The 23,070-nt window shown below is 37.4% G+C and overlaps 1 protein-coding gene across 2 annotated transcripts in view; it reads left to right on the top strand.

The window, feature by feature from the left end:
* The window catches only part of LOC106088227 (protein turtle), a 200,569-nt gene that overhangs the window by 15,446 nt on the left and 162,053 nt on the right, over positions 1-23,070 (top strand). For both annotated transcript variants that reach the window (XM_059362361.1, XM_059362360.1), the window contains exon 3: positions 19,435-19,564. In XM_059362361.1, the coding sequence (XP_059218344.1) occupies positions 19,435-19,564 (130 nt within the window). The remainder of the gene's footprint in view (positions 1-19,434; positions 19,565-23,070) is intronic.

The raw sequence follows: 23,070 nt of genomic DNA, 5'->3' as shown, positions 1-23,070 counted from the left end.
TGGATATTTCGATGCGTTGCAAACGGAATGACAAAATGAATATACCCCCATCCTTAGGTGGTGGGTATAAAAAGATGGGTGGGAGTGTCGGGTTAGTAGCCCATCACCCAGAAAACTTGAACAAATTACCAGAAACAAATAAAAGCGTTCTAAGTTCAGCTGGGACGAATCTTATATACCCTCCACCATGGATCGCACTTGTGGAGGGAGATCGGTTTATAGGGGAGCTGTCTCATGCTATGGGCCGATTCAGACCATATTTGACACATATGTTGAAGGTCATATGTTGTACAAAATTTTAGCCAAATCGGATAATAATAGCGCCCTCTAGAGGCTCAAGAATTCAAGATCCCTGATTGGTTTATATGGCAGCTCTATCAGGTAATGAACCGGTTTGGACTATACTTAGCACAGTTGGTGGAAGTCATAACAAAACATCTCACGCAAAATTTCAGCCAAATTGGAGAAAAAATTTTGCCCTCTAGTGGCTCAAGAAGTCAAAATCCAAAATCGGTTTACATGGCAGCTATATAAAAACATGAACCGATATGGCCCATTTACAATCCCAACTAACCTATACTTAAGAAAGTACTTATTCAAAATTTCAAACGTCCTGCCGTGTCCGTCCGTGTATCTGTCGAAAGCACGCTAACTTTCGAAGGAGTAGAAAGTTAGCGTGCTTTCGACAGACAGGCGGCCGGACACGGCTAGATCGACATAAAATGTCATGACTATCAGTAATATATATACTTTTTGGGGTCTAAGACGAATATTTTGAGGAGTTACAAACAGAATGACAAAATGAACAACAGAGGTGGTCTGTATGTCGGTTTTTTAAGTCTTCGAATTCCAAAAAGTTGTAAAGATCGAAAACGTCATATGTATACTTGTATAAAACGTATAAAAAGTAGTAAACATCACAAACCTCGAAATTGCCCCGCTTCATGTTTAATTTCGACAACATATCATTGTTTTAGATTTGTTGTTGTTGCTATTGCGCCTATAAACATTTTACAAAATTTTAAATTTGATAAAAAAAAGTTTTTGTTTTAAATCAATTTGTAATCAGCACTGCCTTTCGAAGCAGATTGACCACGTTAAGATATTCACAAATGCCGCCACTATGTTTTAAGCAGGGTATTATGTTCAGATTTTCAAGTGGGATGCTATCAAACTTCATATAAAAAAAAAACGTTGGCGAAATGTTGGCATCATTTTTGTTTGTTTTATTGGTGTTATAGTTTAAGGGATAGTTTTTCTTTATTTAATTGCGAAAAAATAAATTGAATTGTTAAAAAAATAAGTGCAGATAAAAAACTATATTTGGATACTGTAAAATTTCGGTCGCGAAACAGCAAAAAGAATTGTTGCGCCAAGAAAAATTAGTTTGCTGATAACAGCAAACACTATCTGCTGATATTAAATCAAAACTTTTGAATAAAATCACTAAAAATTTTTGAACTTCTAAACCACAATTGTGGCATTTGCTATTTATTAAAAAAAATCCAGTTTTATGCGTTAGTTTTTTGTCTAAAAGAATAAACTTTCTGCTGTTTCAGCAAACATTTTTGCTGTATTTACTAACAAATTTCAGTGAGTGATTATCTCGCCAGGATTGGAAGTCAGACGTTTTCTAATATAGGAGCTCGTTCTAACCTATGCACAAAAGCTGAAACTTTTTATTATTTTTCAATTATGTCAAAAACAAAATTTTTTGGATAGGGTAATGATGTTTTGACGTATATAAATATTATACTTCGTATGTGGCATTATACGTCGGAGTTTCCGACAGACTACCTTTGCTGAACATTAAACAAGTAAAAGCGTGCTAAGTTCGGCCGGGCCGAATTTTATATACCCACCACCATGAATTGCATTTGTCTAGCTCTTGCCACGGTATCTCTTTTTAGGCAAACGAAGGATAAAAGAAAAGAATTGCTATGTTATTGGAACAATATCAAGTTATGGTTCATTTCGGACCATAATTGAACTGAATATTGGAGACCATAGTAGAAGTCATTGTGTAAAATTTCAGCCAGTAAGAATTGCTCACTATAGGGGCTGAAGAAGTTAAATAAGGAGAGCCTAATGCAGCTATAAACCGATTCATGCCATTTCGACACGTATGTTAAAGGTCATGAGAGAAGCCGTTGTACAAAATATCAGCCAAATCGGGTAATACTTGCGCACTTGGTTTATATGACAGCTATATCAGGTTATTGACCGATTTGAACTATTCTTAGCACAGTTGAACTATTCTTAGCACCTCATGCAAAATTTCAGCTAAATCGGATAATAATTGCGCCCTCTAGTGGCACAAGAAGTCAAGACCCCAGATCGGTTTATATGGCAGCTATCGCAGGTTATGGACCGATTTGAACTATTCTTAATACAGTTGTTGGAAGTCATAACAAAACACGTCATGCAATATTTCAGCCAAATCGGATAAGAATTGTGCCCTCTAGAGGCTCAAGAAGTCAAGATACCAGATCGGTTTATATGGCAGCTATATCAGGTTTAGACCGATTTGAACCATTCTTAATACAGATGTTGGAAGTCATAACCAAACATGTCATGCGATATTTCAGCCAACTCAGATAATAATTGCATCCTCTAGAGGCTCAAAAAGTCAAGACCCCAGATCGGTTAATATGGCAGCTATTAAGTTGCCCAAAAAGTAATTGTCGGTAATATAGTAGTAATATAGTCGGCGTTGACAAATTTTTTCAACGGCTTGTGACTCTGTAATTGCATTCTATCTTCTGTCAGTTATCAGCTCTTACTTTAAGCTTGCTTTAGAAAAAAAGTGCGCGAAATTTTGTTTACAATTGTTTGTTTGGCGTCAATTTTAATATCGGTACCACATGTATTGAAAGAAATTCATTTAACAAACCGAATCAACTCTTGTGATATGCACCTTAACGCAATGAATTCGATCCGTTTTTAAAACGAATCATAACTGGAGATGAAAAATGGATTGTTTACAACAACGTTAGTCGAAAACGATCATGGTCCAAGCATGGTGAACCAGCTCAAACCACTTCAAAGGCTGATATCCACCAATAGAAGGTTATGCTGTCTGTTTGGTGGGATTGGAAGGGTGTGGTATATTTTGAGCTGCTTTCAAGGAACCAAACGATTAATTCGGATGTTTACTGTCAACAATTGGACAAATTGAATACAGCCATCAAGGAGAAGCGACCAGAATTGGTCATTCGTAAAGGTGTCATATTCCACCAGGACAACGCTAGACCTCACACATATTTGGTCACTCGCCAAAAACTGAGTGAGCTTGGCTGGGAACTTTTGATGCATCCACCATATAGCCCTGACCTTGCACCATCAGACTACCATTTATTTCGATCTTTGCAGAACTCCTTAAATGGTAAAACTTTCGGCAATGATGAGGCTATAAAATCGCACTTGGTTCAGTTTTTTGCAGATAAAGGCCAGAAGTTCTATGAGCGTGGAATACTAAATTTGCCAGGAAGATGGCAAAAGGTTATCGAACAAAATGGCAATTATATATTTGATTAAAGTTCATTCTTAGTTTTATTAAAAATGCATTTACTTTCTTTTAAAAAATCCGCAATTACTTTTTAGGCAACCCAATATATCAGGTAGTTGAAAGTCATAGTAAAACACCTCATGCAAAATTTCAGCCAAATCGGATAAGAATTGTGCCCTCTAGCGGCTCAAGAAATCAAGATCCCAGATCGGTTTATTTGACAGTTATATCAAAACGTGGACCAATATAGTCCATTTACAATCCCAACCGACCGACACTAATAAGAAGTATTTGTGCAAAATTTCAAGCGGCTAGCTTAAAACCTATCGAGAGTTATCGTGCTTTCGACAGACAGACGGACGGACAAGGCTAGTTCGACTTAAAATGTCATGACGATCAAGAATATATATACTTTATGGGGTCTTAGACGAATATTTCGAGGAGTTACAAACAGAATGACCAAATTAATATACCCCCATCCTATGGAGGAGGGTATAAAAACTGCAAACACAAAAGTTTACAACGGCATATTGCACTCGAATGGAAATTGCCGCGAAATCCGAACTTGGGTACCAGAAGCGTCTCCCGAGAAACCCATGGTACGACCAAGAGTGTCGAGATGCTACGTGAGTGTAAGTTAATTAAGATGCACAGTAGTCAGAATGAAGTACGGAAATTCTACTAAATAATAAAACATCAAAAAGATCCTCCTGCAGAGACAAAGAAGGAAATCTGGTTACTGATACAGATAGTGTGCTGTTAGTGTCCGGCGATGGCGGCGAAGAGGATGCCGTACAACCGATCATTGATAATGGCATAGAATATTTACCTCCTAGTCAGAATAAGCTGTGACCGACTGAAGAACAACAAGGCAGCAGGGGCCGATGGGTTGCCCTCTGAACTATTTAAGATCGGAGGCGACACTCTGATAAGGCGTATGCATCAGCTTAACTGCACGATTGGGTAGGAGAATGCATACCCGATGATTGGAACATCAGCATACTATCTACCATTCACAAGAAAGGAGACAAGACGTAATGTGCCAACTACAGAGGAATAAGTCTCCACCCCATCGCATACAATATACTTTCGTGGGTACTGTGTGAAAGATTTAAACCTAAAGTCAATGAGATAATTGGGCCATATCAATACGCCTTTAGATCTGGTAAATCCACCATAGACCATATATTTACATTGCGCCAAAACCTGGAAAAGATCTAGGAATGACAAATCAACACCTACCATCTCTTTGTTGACTACAAAGCCGCTTTCGGTAGCCCTATATGTTCAAAGGTATTTCAAGCCATGTCTGAGTGTGGTATCCCTGCATTAATTAATAAGACTAATTTTTAAATAAAGCGAAGGATAATATTGGCAAAAACATGCTTCTTTAGATGAAGTAAGCGGTTTAGAAACAAGAAAACTTCTCGACAGAAGAAGATCACACTATACAAGACACTGATGCTACTCGTGTTGTTATATGGTTCCGAGGCATGGTACTTGTGAAAGCACACGAGGCATTGCTTGGGGTGTTTGAGAGAAAGATTCTTCGTAAAATGTATGGACCAGTTTGCATAGATGGAAAATGTTTGCTAAAACAGTAGTTTTTATCTGCTGAAAATGGCAAAGCAGACATTACCGCTGTTTCAGCAAACATAGGGCGGCTGTATTAGCAAACATTTCGTTCAGCTAGATCAGCAAACAAAATTAGCTGTTTTAAGTAAAACAAGTTATGGCTCATTTCGGACCGTAATTGAACTGAATATTGGAGACCATAGGAGAAGTCATTGTGTAAAATTTCAGCCAAATCGGATAATACTTGCGTTCTTTAGAGGCTCAAGAAGTCAAGACCCAAGATCGGTTTATATGGCAGCTATATCAGGTTATGGACCGATTTGAACTATTCTTAGCACAGTTGTTGAAAGTTAAAACAAAACATGTCATGCAAAATTTTAGCTATATCGGATAATAATTGCGTCCTCTAGTGACTCAAGAAGTCAAGACCCCAGATCAGTTTATATGGCAGCTTTATCAAAAAGTGGACCGATATAGCCCATTTACAATTCCAAAATTTAAATTGGATGGCTTTACTCCTTTGAATGTTAGCGTACTTTCGACAGACAGACGCACGGACATGGCTAGATCGACTTAAAATGATATGACGATCAAGAATATATATACTTTACGGGGTCTTAGACGAATATTTAGAGGAGTTGCAAACATAATGACGAAATTAGTATACCCCCATCCTATGGTGGAGGGTATAAAAATCTGCTGAAAAAGAATTTGTATGCTATTTTAATACTGGAATTTTGCACGAGTTGTTTTGGTATCACTTCCAAAAACTGTGTTAAGTATGATTCAAATCGGTCCATAATCTGGTATAGCTGTCATATAAATCGATCTCGGATCTTGACTTCTGAGCCAATAGAGCGCGCAATTCTCATCCGATTTGGCTGACATTTTGCATGAGGCGTTTTGTTATGACTTCCAATAACTGTGCTATGTATGGCGCAAATCGTTACATAACCTGATATAGCTGCATATAAACCGATCTGGGATCTTGACTTCTTGAGCCTTTAGAGCCTCTAGCGGGCGCAATTCCCATCCGATTTTGAAGAAATTTTGTACAGCAACTTCTCTCAAGACCTTCAACATACTTTTCTAATATGGTCTGGATCGATTATTAGCTTGATATATCTCCCATATAAACCTATCTCCCGATTTTGCTTCTTGAGCCCCTACAAGGCGCAATTTTTATTCGAATGAACTTAAATATTACACAATGACTTCTACAATGTTTAGCATTCATTAATGGTCCGAATCGGACTATAACTTGATATAGCTCCAATAGCATAACAGTTCTTATTCAATATTCTTTGTTTGCCTTAAAAGAGATAACGCGCATAGAACTCGACAAATGCGATCCATGGTGAAGGGTATATAAGATTCGGCTAGGCCGAACTTATCACGCTCTTACTTATTTATGTTTGCCTGTTAGTAGTTTTGATTATTGGGTTGATCAAAAAGTAATTGCGGATTTTTTAAAAGAAAATAAATGCATTTTTAATAAGACTTAGAATGAACTTTAATCAAATATATAATTGCCATTTTGTTCGTTAACCTTTTGCCATCCTGGCAAATTTAGTATTCCACGCTCATAGAACTTCTGACCTTTATCTGCAAAAAACTGAACCAAGAGCGATTTTATAGCCTCATCATTGCCGAAAGTTTTACCATTTAAGGAGTTCTGCAAAGATCGAAATAAATGGTAGTCTGATGGTGCAAGGTCTGGGCTATATGGTGGATGCATCAAAAGTTCCCAGCCAAGCTCACTCAGTTTTTGGCGAGTGACCAAAGATGTGTGCGGTCTAGCGTTGTCCTGGTGGAATATGACACCTTTACGATTGAACAATTCTGGTCGCTTCTCCTTGATGGCTGTATTCAATTTGTCCAATTGTTGACAGTAAACATCCGAATTAATCGTTTGGTTCCTTGGAAGCAGCTCAAAATATACCACACATTTCCAATCCCACCAAACAGACAGCATAACCTTCTATTGGTAGATATCAGCCTTTGAAGTGGTTTGAGCTGGTTCACCATGCTTGGACCATGATCGTTTTCGACTAACGTTGTTGTAAACAATCCATTTTTCATCTCCAGTTATGATTCGTTTTAAAAACGGATCGAATTCATTGCGTTTAAGGTGCATATCACAAGCGTTGATTCGGTTTGTTAAATGAATTTCTTTCAATACATGTGGTACCGATATTAAAATTGACGCCAAACAAACAAATGTAAACAAAATTTCGCGCACTTTTTTTCTAAAGCAAGCTAAAAGTAACAGCTGATAACTGACAGAAGATAGAATGCAATTACAGAGTCACAAGCCGTTGAAAAAATTTGTCAACGCCGACTATATTACTACTATTTATATTACCGACAATTACTTTTTGGGTAACCCAATACTTTAGGCATTATTTTAATAATTTTGTTGAAAGAGATGATTTTAATTTGAGATATATTACTGTAAAGCAGCTACCTGACCCATCCATTGGTATACATTTCGAAATGTGGCTGAGCTCGCTCGCATTTTTATACCCTCCACCATAGGATGGGGGGTATACTAATTTCGTCATTCTGTTTGTAACTACTCGGTCCATGTTTTGATATAGCTGCCATATAAACCGATCTTGGGTCTTGACTTCTAGAGCCTCTAGAGTGCGCAATTCTTAACCGATTGCAGCACGTGTTTTGTTATGATATCCAATAAATGTGCCAAGTATGGTTCCAATCGGTTCATAACCTGATATAGCTGTCATATAAACAGATCTGACTTGACTTCTTGAGCTTCTAGAAGGCGCAATTCCTATCCGATTTGGCTGAAATTTTGCACAACGTATTTTATTCTTACTTTCAACAAATGTGTCAAATAAGGTTCAAATCGGTTTATAACCTGATACAGCTGTCATATAAAACGATCTGGGATCTTGACTTCTTAAGCCTCTAGAGGTCGCAATTATTATCCGATTTGCCTGAAATTTTGTACGACGGATTCTCTCATGACCATCAACATACGTGTTTATTATGGTCTGAATCGGTCTATAGCCCGATACAGCTCCCATATAAATCGATCTCTCTGTTTTACTTCTTGGCCCCCAAAGGGCGCAATTCTTATTGGAATTGGCTGACATTTTACACAGGTCTCCAACATATAATTTAATTGTGGTCCAAACCGGATCATATCTTCATATCGCTCTAATAGCAGAGCAAATCTTTTCTTATATTCTTTTTTGCCTAAGAAGAGATGCCAGGAAAAGAACTCGACAAATGCGATCCATGGTGGAGGGTATATAAGATTCGGCCCGGCCGAACTTAGCACGCTTTTACTTGTTTGTTTTTTTAAAGGGATCTGCACGGTTCAACGGTTCCTGTGGTATGACGAAAACGTCTAAGTGAGTCTGATGGCAGACTGACACTCAAACCTAACCTGTTTTAACCTATTTTCAGAATTCGTGAAAATTCTGCAGAAGTGATCCGTCAGCTTAACAGAAAAAAGTATATCTCTAAGAGAGCCACCTCAGCAGCATACGTTGCATACATTATTGAAAGCACCTTCAATGTCAAGAACCCTCAATGTAGGCGACTAGGTAGCATGCTGTTGCCACGACAGGCGATCTACAGGGATCTTTGCGCTAAGATATGTTTCGATCAACCTCTCAAGAGTTTTGAGCATTGTGGATGACAGTCTAATAGGACGAAAATCTTTCGCCTTCGTGTGGTAAGGTTTTCCTGCTTTCGTGACATTTCTGATGTAAGCAGGTTATATCTCCCAAACCAGGCAACAAGTCTATCAGACACAGATTGTAATCCAACCGGTGATACATCTTCAGAGGCTGGCGACTTAACGGAGTCGAAACTTCATGTCGCCCAAAGGATTGTCGGCTCAGACACAATTTCCCTAAAACATACATACATTCTCTGACTTCTGAATACACCCCACCACATTAGATCTTGAGGGCAGAATCTTCCTTAGTCTAGAGGCCTCAGATGTATTCTCCACGGAGCCGAAATTTATCCCAATCGACCTTTTTTCTGTTTAGCAAAGGGACCACTTTTGCATTATTTTCTTCAATGCTGAAACTAATATAACGATGATCATAGAAGCTTTGGTCATCGAAAACTTCTCGGTCGCATATTCTTGCGCTTATATCTTCCGATACAAAAGTAATATATAGTACCTCGGTTTATCCCTTTTATTACAAATCGGCTCCGCTGCGCCTTTCTTACCTTATATGGAACAAAATTACCCTTTAAATATTCATTTTCGACAATTTTAGTGAAATACCATGCTACGAAAATAGTATTTGTATGTATACCGCTTGGCAAACAATTAAACAATTTAAATGCCTTTATCTGAATCCCATATGATCTTTACGGATTTATGAATTCGCTCAACGGGTTTAGGGTCACTTCTTAAGAGACTTTATTTAAGCCCGATATTCTCATGGGGATTTTGGGAGTAAGAAGGCTCCCAGGGTGGCGGTTGGTGGGTTAAAAGGGTGGTATGGACCCCCAGAAACGTGGTCCCGAAAGTGGGTATGAATTTCGTAATCTGCTCCCAAATACCTTTTATTTGAGTTCCATATTGCCTTAACCCGTAAATATGAAAGTCCGATTTTTTGGGTGTTTTCGGGGTGACACTCGGCCCTGAAAAAAGTATCCGCATCGTGCTCTTCTCTCAAATACCATTTCTTTTAACCCCATATTGCCATTGGTTAGAGGAAAGTTTATGGGATGAGGCGTACCCCAAACACTTGGCCCCAAAATTGGTCATCACTTCCACATTTGGATATCATATTCGTATTCTACCCTCAAATATCTTCTATTTGAGCCCCATATTGCGATGTTCAGTAAATAAGTCCTGTTTGTACTTAACACTTGGTCGCACATTTTGATATCGGTTACGTATTCTACTCGTAAATACTTAAATACTTATCTTTACAACACAGTTTAAGAAAGCAATTCCTCTGCAATTATTGGGTGCATCACAATTGCCTTTTTATATATTTTAACTCCTCGAAATATTCGTTTAAGACCCCATAAAGTATATATATTCTTGATCGTCGTGACATTTTATGTCGATCTAGCCATGTCCGTCCGTCTGTCTGTCGAAAGCACGCTAACTTCCGAAGGAGTAGCCGCTTGAAATTTTGCACAAATACTTCTTATTAGTGTAGGTCAGTTTGTATTGTAAATGGGCCATATCGGTCCATGTTTTGATATAGCTGCCATATAAACCGATCTTGGGTCTTGACTTCTTGAGCCTCTAGAGTGCGCAATTCTTATCCGATGGGAATGAAATTTTGCACGACATGTTTTGTTACGATATCCAACAACTGTGCCAAGTATGGTTCCAATCGGTCCATAACCTGATAAAGCTGCCATATAAACCGATCTTGGGTCTTGACTTCTTGAGCCTCTAGAGTGCGCAATTCATATCCGATTGGAATGAAATTTTGTACGACGTGTTTTGTTATGATATCCAACAACTGTGCCAAGCATGATTCTAATCGGTTGATAACCTGATATAGCTGCTATATAAACCGATCTGGGATCTTGACTACTTGAGCCTCTAGAGGTCGCAATTATTACCCGATTTGCCTGATGACCGTCAACATACGGATCCTCTCATGACCGTCAACATACGTGTTTATTATGGTCTGAATCTGTCTATAGCCCGATACAGCTCCCATATAAATCGATCTCTCTATTTTACTTCTTGAGCCCCCAAAGGGCGCAATTCTTATTCGAATTGGCTGACAATTTACACAGGTCTCCAACATATAATTTAATTGTGGTCCAAACCGGACCATATCTTGATATCGCTCTAATAGCAGAGAAAATCTTTTCTTATATCCTGTTTTGCCTAAGAGGAGATGCCGGGAAAAGAACTCGACAAATGTGAATCATGGTGGAGGGTATATAAGATTCGGGGCACATAGAACTATGAGTTCATTTATGCAAAATGTGTGCGGCAAGTGATAGCATGTGTCGGGAATGAGGGGAAAATGAATAGACGTTGCAGCATTTCCTATGCCATTGCCCGGCGTTGGTGGATAACAGACTACAACACTTTGGTGAGAATACAATATCAAACATAAACCAACTTAGGGGGCTGCCGGGCCACAGAGATATCCCAGAGAATGGTGGAACGGACCAGGAACAACCTTACACATCCCTGGAATCTATGGGTATACCTCGAGCAAAATACAATCTAAGTCTTCAGGATCAACACCGAAGGGCAACGGATGATAGATGGTCACAAAGGGGGGTTGTTGGCGTTCCAAAGTTATGTGGCCTGGGCTAGTCTTGATGAGGTCTACCGCTGTACTGTACCGTGCTGGAACGGACGTCTTAGTCATTGTATCCGTAATGACAGGTCACTATCTGATCGGAAAACATGTTGACAGACTGAAGGTTGTTAGTAATGACTTTTGCCGAAGCTGTTAGGATGTCGAGGGAGAGGCTTATAGAACATGTACTGTGTGTGTGTGTCCCTTACTGGCAGTCAGAAAGAGTTTCACTTTAGGTCAGATTGAGCGGATGTGAACATTCGCAAGTTGTTGGGCTTTTTAAAGCGATCTGGATGGTTCAACGGTAAGAACTAAAAGGCACCTTCCTTATCTGGTTCCTGTGGTATCACAATGGACCTAACGTATTCTATTTACCATAGAAGCAAACGATGTTCATCCCAGGAACTACTTGCCTCCACGCTTTCGTCTTATTTGCTTTAATTACTTACTTATTTTTAAAGATAGAACGATTCCCCAATCAAATTAAAAAATGAAAATTAGCTATAATGAGTGTTAGAGCTTAATCGGATAAAATAATTAGATCACTAGGTGTTAAAAAAACACAGGAGGAGATTGGATTATATTGAAGCTATTTTTTTAATAGGCCTACCAGGATCATATGAAAAGTTACTGTTATAGACCTTGAAAGTACCTTACGTATCTAAACGATTGTAACTATTTTGGATGTTTTTGCACATTTTTTTCGGATAAATACAATAACGTAAGTACACTTATGTCAAAATTTAATTTGGGGAGTAAATTTTGGAAACCCACTACATTGATTCTGCTAAAAATTTCTACATACCTAATTTCAAGCAAATAAGGCAAACATTTAAATTAAAAACCGATTTCGACCATACTTGGTACGATTGTTGAAAGCCGTAACGAAACACTACGTGCTAAATTTCAGCCCAATAGGATAACAATGCGACTCTAATCGGGAGATCGGCTTATATGGGACTTATACGAGGTTATAGACCAATTCGGACCATACTTGTCCCAAATGTTGGAAGTAAGAAGACAACATGCAAAATTTCAGCTCAATTGGACAACACTTACGGCATGGGCACAAGCAGTCAAATCGGGTGGTCGGATTATATTGCAGCTATATCAGTTTATTGACCGATTTCGACTATGCTTGGTACGGCTGAAAGTTATAACAAAACATTCCGTGAAAAATTTCAGCCATATCGGATGACAACTTCGGCTTGGAGGGGCTAAAGCAGTAAAATCAAGAGATATGGCCCATTTATAATCCCCGACAACCTACTCGTTCGATCACTATCGTGATTTCTATAGACGGGCATGGATGATCAGGAATATTAGGGTTGCCTTTTATATTTCGGGATAAGAGAACAACAACAAATATTATTCAACGAAAATCGCTTTATTGTTTTTTTTTTTTAAATATTCCCCATTAAGATCTATACACTTTTGCATGCGTTTGAACCAATTGTGGAAGCACTTTTGCCACTCTGATTGGGATATCTCCAAAATATGCATTCTGAAGGCATCAACCGCTTATTCAGTTGTCGGAAACCTTTGACCTCTCATTTTATTTTGTTACGTATGGGAATAAAAAGAACTCATTCGGTGCCAAGTCAGGACTATAAAGCGGTTAACTCATCAAATCGATGTTTTGAGTGCTCAAAAATGCAGTTGTTTGAACCGATGTGTGAGAGCTCGCATTGTCGTGGTGAAGAGTGATCCGTCTTCGGCGGTTGGTTTCCCTGATTTCTTGGAAGACAACTGGTTGCATACAACTTAGAATTGATTGTTCTGCGTACGATTGCGACATGTCAAGTTTTCCCGATCATTTGCTTGGAAGTGCTTCGTGTGCAAGCAACTTTTGTTGGATTTGGCTTATCTTGAAACACCCATACAGTCAAATGCTGCTTACTTTCGGGCTCATACGCGTAAACCCACGATTCATCATAGATTTCATAGAAGTGTTTCAAAGCACCGCGATCGTATTTTGAGCATTTCTTCGACAAATCAGCATGAGCCTTTTTTTTGAGCGATTGACAAATTTTGTTGGATCCATCGCGAACAAATTTATTCGACGGTCAAATGTTCATGCAATATTGAATGTATGCTGGTCCCATTAATGCCTAAGGTTTTCTCAATCTCACGATAGGTCAGATGACGATCTTGCAATATCAGTTGGCGCACAGCATCAATGGGTTTTGGAACAACGACCTTCGCGAAATTAGTCTTGTAATGTACTACGACCTTGGTTGAATTCATCATGCCATCAATAAACACTGGTCCTTGATGAAGCTTTATCGCCAAAAATATAATAAAATTAATTGATGTACTGTTGTTGAGTTAATCCACGTCGAAAATTGTAAAAACATTTTGACTACTTTTAACCTCAAAAATGTCAAGCTTTACGATAGAGCCGCCAGTTGACAGATTGCAATACAAGGGTTGTCCAATCCCGAAATATAAAAGGCACCCAAATTTGGCTCTCTTAGAGTACGGTCGTGTTCAAAATAGCTCCAAATAAATATTAATTAAACTGATTGTTTTATTATATAAATTCCACTTGTTTGTGTTTATTTATTAATAAAAATTACTGTTGTGCAGTGTATACTAGATATTGTTGGAATATTCATCTGGTTTGTGAACAAAACAAAAAACAAAAACGAAAGAAATTTTAACCAAGCAAAGTAAAACAGATAAAAGCTAAATACCATACAACAACAACAAGGTAATAGAAATATTGATCATGTCTGAAATGCCACTCATAACCATTACAACTGAAAACAACAACAATGCATCTCCTCAAGAGATGTTGTTGATGGCGCCAAAAAGAATGAGAGAGGGAGTAAGCATAAGTGAGGGTAACCTCAACAAAACTCCGCGACTCTCCCAATACGATTCCCCTCAGCGCATAATTCATCTGATTGACAAGAGATTTGAGAAACAAACAGAGCTTCTTAAATCTCTGTTAAAAGAGAGTGAATCTCGTCTCTTAAGTGTCATTGATAAGAGTATGGTTGACATAAAAGAAGAGATTGGCAAACTGAATGAAAAATATGTCAAACTGGATGACAGGGTTCAAAAGCTTGAGACACTGGCGGATAAAATTGAACATAAGCAAAGTGAAATTACTGATCTGCGTAATGAGATGTATGCAATGAAGGCTAATCAGCAAAAATTTGAGAATCAACAGGTAGCGTGCGACCTGCGGATAAATGGTATACCGTATGATAACGGTGAAAACCTTTATCAAATTTTTGCAAATATATGTGATACAATAAATATTTCTATTCCTACGATAAAGGCGATGTATCGTATGAATAATATTCGTAACCAAAATAGTGCGGCAGATCCTGTGATTATTGTGAATCTAACTACTCCGTCTGACAAAAATTTTGTCCTGAAAAACATTGCACGTTTTAGAAAATCGAATAATTCGAAACTGATTTTAACTCATGCAGGTTTTGATTCAAATAAACCATTTTATGTAAATGAAAATCTTACGAGTCACAACTACAAGATTTTTCAAAATGCATTGAAATTGAAACGACAGAAGCACTTGGAGTCCGTTTTTTCACTTCGTGGATTTGTTTATGTTAAACGTACTGGAACAGATCCTCCTACTCTAATAGAGAATAACGAGCAGTTAACACAACTTTTTCGAGAAACACCAGATCGCACCATCAACGATAACTGAAATGAATCTTGCAATATCTTATAATAAGTCCAAATTAGTTTTGTTAATTTTATGTTTCTTCTTGTTATTAAGAATTTTTTATTATACTCAAAAATGTTATATGTGTTGTACAACTATATTTATTAATGCTAACTTTAATAGAGCTCATAACTACGAAGAACAAATATATACATTACCAGCATTGCTTATCCAATTGACTTGTGATGCCAAGTAATACTGCTTATGGTTCCAGAGATAATCTAAACTGTATGATTAGAATTCTTAAAAACCAGAAATCAGGATTAACGATTGTCCACATCAATGCCCAAAGTCTAAATAATAAATTAGATGAACTTCGTGATATATTTGTTAACTCTGATATAGATATAATATGTATATCCGAAACCTGGTTCCATCCTGAAATATCTGACAATTTGTACTCTTTACCGGGATATAAAGTTTTGAGAGCTGATAGGCACTCCCATGCTGGTGGAGTTGCAATATATTTAAAAAACTGTATCCACGGTACTATAAAACTGAAGTCTGAGCAAGGCAACTGTATTGAATACCTCTTTGTTGAAATAACTGGCATTTCTAACTCGTCAATGCTTATTGGATGTGTATATAGGCCCAACAGCAGCACACCGTTTGACATGCTGATATCGTGCCTTGAAAGAATATCATTACGATATAATGATATTGTTATTGCGGGAGATTTTAACAGCAATATTTTAATTGAAACGCAATTTTCTGATGCTATGGAACTTCTTGATCTGGTACCTACTAACCACTCTGTTCCAACCCATTTTACTAATCATTCGTCTACTCTTTCGGACATTTTCTTTGTGAACTGTGAGTCAAAGGTTCTTTTATATGACCAAATTGCTGCACCGGCTTTTTCTAAACATGACTTGATATTTATTGTGTATGACTATCACATAAATCAACAAGACGAGACAATTACATTCCGTGATTTTAAAAAACTGAACTATAATCTTCTTAATAGCCTTACTGATAATGTCGAATGGGATTCTATATATCAGTTAAATTCTGTGGATGACCAAACAGCATTTTTGCAGCATTATATTAGCTTAATATATAGTCAATGTGTTCCTGAAAAAACCATTACCATAAAAAATCAGCAACCCCCATGGTTTAATGAACAGTTACGTGCACTAATCGATGAAAGAAATATTGCATACAAACGATGGAAACGATACAGAACAACACAACTGCATGAGCGCTTTAAGTGTGCCAGGCGAAATGTTGGGAAAAGCATAAACGAGGCCAAAACGCTATTCTTTCGGAAAAAATTTCTGAATGCTGTTAACAGCAGATCTAAATGGAAGGAAATTCGTAAAATTGGCATAGGAGCGAAAACCAACACCAACTTTCCGCCCAATCTAAACATCAATGAACTGAATGAGCATTTTGTATCTGTTTGCTCTATATGTCCCCATGAAAATATATATGAAAATATGAACACTGTACAAGTGGAAAATCCATTTTCCTTTTGCTGTGTAGACCAAACTGACGTTTTGAACAGCATACTCTCAATAAAATCTGATGCAACTGGAACTGACGGAATAAATCCAAGATTTATCAAAATTATCATGCCAAAATTGCTGCCATATGTAACATATATTTTCAATACTGTTCTGACCAAGTCCACCTTTCCGCATGAATGGAAGCTCGCTAAAATCATACCGACTAGAAAATCGAATAATGAATACCGCCCCATTGCAATCTTACCGTTCTTATCCAAAGCGCTAGAATGCATAATGGCGAATCAAATCGAACAATTCCTGTGCACTCAAAATCTATTATCAGAATGGCAATCTGGTTTTAGAAAAAAGAGAAGTTGCACATCTGTCTTAATAGACGTTGTTGAAAATATTAGACAAAATATGGACAACAAGATGGTATCTTTTCTCCTTCTATTGGATCACAGTAAATCATTTGATACTGTAAACCATCAAATTCTTGTAGTCAAGCTCTCAAAACTATTTAATTTTTCCCGAACTGCCTGTCAACTGATATCATCGTACCTGTCTCAAAGATCTCAGTCCGTATATTGTAATGATATCTGGTCAAATACGCTTCATGTTCCAAATGGTGTGCCCCAAGGCTCAATCTTGGGCCCATTGTTATTCACCATGTATATTAATGATCTGCCCGATGTACCTTTAACATGTAAGATACAAATGTATGCTGATGACGTTCAACTGTATACCTGCACGAAACTGAATGACTTTCAAACATGTATTTCTAATGTAAATAATGATTTGAATTTAATATATTGTTGGGCTGTTAATAATGCCTTACGTTTATATCCTACCAAATCTAAGCTTATCATCATACACAAAAGAAGTGTAACAATCCCTGACCAAGTTGAAGTAAAGATTGAGAACACGATTGTAAACCGTGTTCAAGCAGCAACAAACTTGGGTTTAACATTCAACTCTACCTTAACTTGGACGAATCATATAAATGCAGCTGTGGGAAAAGTTCGTGGTATGCTGCGGAATATGTGGGCAGCTCGTCTGTCAACTCCTTTCGAAATTCGTATGCTTCTTGCTAAATCTTGCGCTTCATGTTCCAAATGGTGTGCCCCAAGGCTCAATCTTGGGCCCATTGTTATTCACCATGTACATTAATGATCTGCCCGATGTACCTTTAACATGTAAGATACAAATGTATGCTGATGACGTTCAACTGTATACCTGCACGAAACTGAATGACTTTCAAACATGTATTTCTAATGTAAATAATGATTTGAATTTAATATATTGTTGGGCTGTTAATAATGCCTTACGTTTAAATCCTACCAAATCTAAGCTTATCATCATACACAAAAGAAGTGTAACAATCCCTGACCAAGTTGAAGTAAAGTTGAGAACACGATTGTAAACCGTGTTCAAGCAGCAACAAACTTGGGTTTAACATTCAACTCTACCTTAACTTGGACGAATCATATAAATGCAGCTGTGGGAAAAGTTCGTGGTATGCTGCGGAATATGTGGGCAGCTCGTCTGTCAACTCCTTTCGAAATTCGTATGCTTCTTGCTAAATCTTACTTAATCCCAACTCTTCTATATAATTGTGAATTATTTGCAAGTTGCAGTGCTGATGACAATAGGAAAATCAAAGTTGCCTACAATGATATTGCACGATATGTATACAACAGACCACGGTATGACCACATATCACAATTTGCTTATCAGATTTTTGATCTTTCAGTTGAAAATTTACTAAATGTTAAATGCTTGCAATTACTACATAAGGTTATTTATAACAAAGACACAAACACCTACAATTTACAAACACCTACAATTTGCTAGATCAAATCGAGGGCGCAAACTGATTCAACCTAGATTTGAATCTCAAATCACTGAAAGGCAATTTATTGTAAACAGTATTCGTCTCTGGAACACCCTCCCATCATATATACAACTCATAAGCAATGCTATTGAATTCAAAAAGGAGCTACATGATTATTATAAGTAGAAATTGTATGTAGTCTAGTAGTATAAGTTATAATTAAATTATTTATTTATTTTTTTATAAGTTATAGTTTATAATGGAATTAATTGATGAAACTGCACTGTTGTGAACCAGCACAGTAAAATATAAGATATAATCTTGTTGTGCTTGGTGTTAAATAAATGAAATGAAATGAACCCTCGTATATATATACTTTATGGAGTCGCAGATCTGTTTTTCGAGTTGTTACAAACGGAATGACCAGATTAGTATACTTCCCATCCTATGGTGGTGGGTATAAAAAATATAATGAATCATATGAAGTATCGAAATAGGCTCCAATATAAGTCACTCCAATTATTGATTAATTTGGGGTTAATAAATATGTGGTCATAGGATAGGGGGCAACAAAAAAAGGGGTCTCCAATAGTTTTGTTTCTATTTCCTGGTTGTAAGAGCCACTGTAGCCCAGAGTAAGCATGTCCGCCTACGCCACTGAACGCCTGGGCTCGAATCCTGGCGTGAACATCAGAAACAATTTTCAGCGGTGTTTATCCTATGTAATGAAAAAACTTATCTCGCAACATTGCGGCACGCCATTCGGACTCGACTATAAAATGGAGGTCCCTTATTATTGAGCTTTATCCTGGATCGGAGAGCACTTTGCGAAGTTTTTCTGTTTCTTAATAAAATGTTCGTGAGCGAGTTTGTAAGCCTTGGTGGGGCATATATTCATTTTAGGTTTAGGATGTTATTTTATAGAGCCAAGCTTTATTCCGCCGTAAGTATGTTACAAATGAAATAATTTTGTTTGAGTAAAATTTTAACTCAAATTTTGACATTTTACCTAAGATGCTTCGTGTGTGCACTTTTTTGCAGTTAAGATATATTTGTAATTATTTGTATTTGCGTGTTCGTTTTTCCAGTTCCACAAAAGCATATAGAGGCCATAAGCGGAGAAACAATATATCTGCCATGCAATGTTAGTATAAACGAAGGAGACGAAGTTGTTTTGATATTATGGTACCGAGAAGATCGTGGAACGCCAATTTACAGGTAAGTTGAAAAATTCTTATGCTAAGATACTGACAAGTATAAAACAGGCCAAATGGGATGAATGAAATTAAATTAACTGCAAGTAATTAGCCAGCAATGGTTTCGAAATGAATTTTACAGGCCAAGAGTCAAATTTTTATCTCGCCGATTTCTAAAATGTGAATGTTGCACAGTGGTCCAAGCAGCGATAAAAGTTTAAATAATAGACTTTTTTGTAGAGAAGAACGGAAACATTTCTAATACTCGATAGAATCCGAGTTGGGGAATGTGTTATGCATAGTTTGAAATGTATGAAAGTTTCCCTTAGAATAAAGCATATCAAGTAAAAAAAAGCAAAAGACTAATATGGAAAATAGAATTTTTTTTAATTTTTTTTTAAAACTCTTAAGTTAACCGATTATAAAGAATTGGATAGAATCAATTCCATAAAAAATTATTCCATCATACAAAAAATGCAGAATAGGATTGCATTCGATAAAAAGAATCAATTCCCGATAGCAATTATTAATTTAATATATTCCAAACTGACAAACAAAAGCTCTCTTTTGCACGTAAGTAAAACCTGAACATGTACCATAAAATAGGCAGGACTGATTTCATTGTTTCTCAAAAATGGTGAATGAAATTAATAGTGTTTAGCTTTAAAGACATGTCCTTTTCATTTCGTTTGGACCTTAGATACTAGTCAGTGCAAGCACAAGTACGGAATTTCCGTGACAGCAAAAATAGCAAAAAGTTGTTTTTTCAAACGGCCTACTTTCAACTTATATTGTAAAATTTCAGGAAAGATATAGATATTATAAAGGTCTCTAATTATCGTATAATAATAATAATTTGAATAACTTTATACTAGCTTTGGCAAAAGCCTGTTTTTAGTATCTAATGCCCGCTACATTTGGCAAAATATGAACATGAAGTGCTGAAATGAAATGCAGAAATTTATTAAGAAGATTAAAGAGAACTCTGAAAAGTTGCAATCTCGACTAATGATAAAGTTTAATCTTGACTTATGGTAAATTTCAAGTTTAATTTATTTTTGAATAAATTAAAACGAAACAAGTAAGAGCGTGCTAAGTTCGGCCGGGCCGAATCTTATATACCCTTTTTTAATACCATGGAGCGCATTTGTCGAGTTCGGTGCGGTATCTCTTTATAGGCAAACAAAGAATATTGAATAAGAACTGTTATGCTATTGGAGCTATATCAAGTTATAGTCCGATTCGGACCATAAATGAATGCTGAACATTGTAGAAGTCATTGTGTAATATTCCAGTTCATTCGGATAAGAATTGCGCCTTGTAGGGGCTCAAGAAGCAAAATCGGCAGATAGGTTTATATGGAGCTGTATCAACCTATTGATCGATTCCGATCATATTAGACACTTATGTTAAAGGCCATGAGAGAAGCCGTTGTACAAAATTTCAGCGAAATCGGATGAGAATTGCGCCCTCTAGAGGCTCTAAAGGCTCAAGAAGTCAAGACCCAAGATCGGTTTATATGGCAGCTATATTAGGTTCTATACCGATGTACGCCATACTTAGCACAGTTATTGAAAGTCATTACAGAACACCTCATGCAAAATTTAAGCCAAATCGTATGAGAGAAGAAGATCGAAGATCGGTTTATATGGCAGCTATATCAAAAAATGGACCAATTTGAATCATTTACAATCCCAACCGACCTACACTAATAACAAGTATTTGTGCAAAATTTCAAGCGGCTAGCTTTACTCCTTCGAAAGTTAGCGTGCTTACAATACACACACGGTCGAACGGACATGTCTAGATCGACTTAAAATGACATGACGATCAAGAATATATATACTTTATGGGGTCTCAGATGCATATTTCGAGGTGTTTGAAACAGAATTACAAAATTAATATACCCCCATCCTATGGGGGTATATAACTCCTTTATCCAACTGTGAAGAAGAGATGTTTAATACAATGAAATCTTAAAATTTTGGCGAAAACGGATAAAAGTACACCTTTTAGTAGTTAAAATCTATACTCGAACAGACCATATCCAACTATAGCCCGATCTAGACAATATTTTGTAGAGTTACCGAGGGAGGTAATACAAATATCGGCTAAATCGGGTGAAAAAATACGCGTATCATAAGCTCTTGATGGTATTTATGTAGAATGGGTAGCTATGAGGTCGATTGGAACTGTGACCTCCAGATATGTGAAGACACATAAATGACTGATGAGAGACTGTGTTGCGGTGTCTTCTTAATTTTAGGGGTTTATGTCTTGAGTTTCTTCATTTGCATTTTGTTTTGTTATATTTTTTTTTCGCTGTCGCCCTAGAATGGGATGACAAACGGTTCGACAATGACAAAGTTCTAATATGCATAAAGTTTTCGAGTGCAGATTAGTTGTTATGAATTTTATAACTTACTAGCTGGCCAGGACCAGCTCCGCTGCACCTTCTTTAACTCTCTAATATCTTTTTAGGGTGGGGACACTTCGCCAGGAATGTGGATATTGTGCTACTGTAGCCTATGTCCGCATATGACGCTAAACGCCTGCGTTCGAGTCCTGGTGGAACTTCGGACAAAATTTAAAACGGCGGTTAACCCCTCTTAATGCTGGCGACATTTGCGAGGTACCATGGTCATGTAAAAAATTCTCTCCAAAGAGGTGTGGCACACCGTTCGGATTCGGCTATAAAAAGGTACCTTATTGTTGATAAACCCAACTTGAATCGGAAAGCACGCATTGATGTGTGAAAATTTGCCCCTGCTCGGTTCGATGGCAAATTTTTAAACTACTCCAAAATGTTTTTTTTTTTAGATCCATATTACCGCATTGCAAAATATTCCGGGTTTAGGGGGTATTTCGACGGTGATCACTTGGCCATTGATCAGTAATTAAGTTGTGTTTGACGGTGGGGGGGGCCAGGGTCTTTGTCTCGAAAATTAACATAAATTTCCCAAAAATCCATTGGGGCGGCTCCCCAAACACATGGCTCTATATTATCGTGATTGGTCTATACATCCGGCACCCGTTCCCAATAAAAGAAACCATGTTTTATTGATGACTGTTAGAGCGCAAAATCTTTCGAACCAATCTCCGAGATCTGGTATTTTTGAAATTAGGGTAATGAGAAGTGCTTTTGAGAGGAGACATTTCGACTTAAATATGGATATCAAATTCGTGTCCACTCCCAACCAAATCCCTTTACTTTGAGCTCCATATTGTCATGGTCGGCAAGTATGAACCGTTTGGAGAGTGTTTTGGGGCTGGGGCGGCCACCGGCGCTTTGCCCTGAAAATAGATATCAAATTCGTTCTTTACTCCCAAATTCCGTTGATATGAGGTCCATATTGCTGTAGTCGGAAATAAAGTTCAGTTTAAGGGGTGATTTAGGGCGTATCCCCCAAATCGGATTCCAAATTCGTTTTCTACTCTCAAATACCTTTCATTTGAGTCCCATGTTGTCATAATTGGTCAACTAACCTGTTCGACGTATTTTTAGGAGGAAAAGCGCCAGCTTGACTT

This window comes from Stomoxys calcitrans, chromosome 2 (assembly GCF_963082655.1).
Source record: "Stomoxys calcitrans chromosome 2, idStoCalc2.1, whole genome shotgun sequence".
Taxonomy (NCBI): Eukaryota; Metazoa; Arthropoda; class Insecta; order Diptera; family Muscidae; genus Stomoxys; species Stomoxys calcitrans.
The sequence above is the reverse complement of the archived record's forward strand: the minus strand, read 5'-3'. Positions and strand labels throughout refer to the sequence as shown.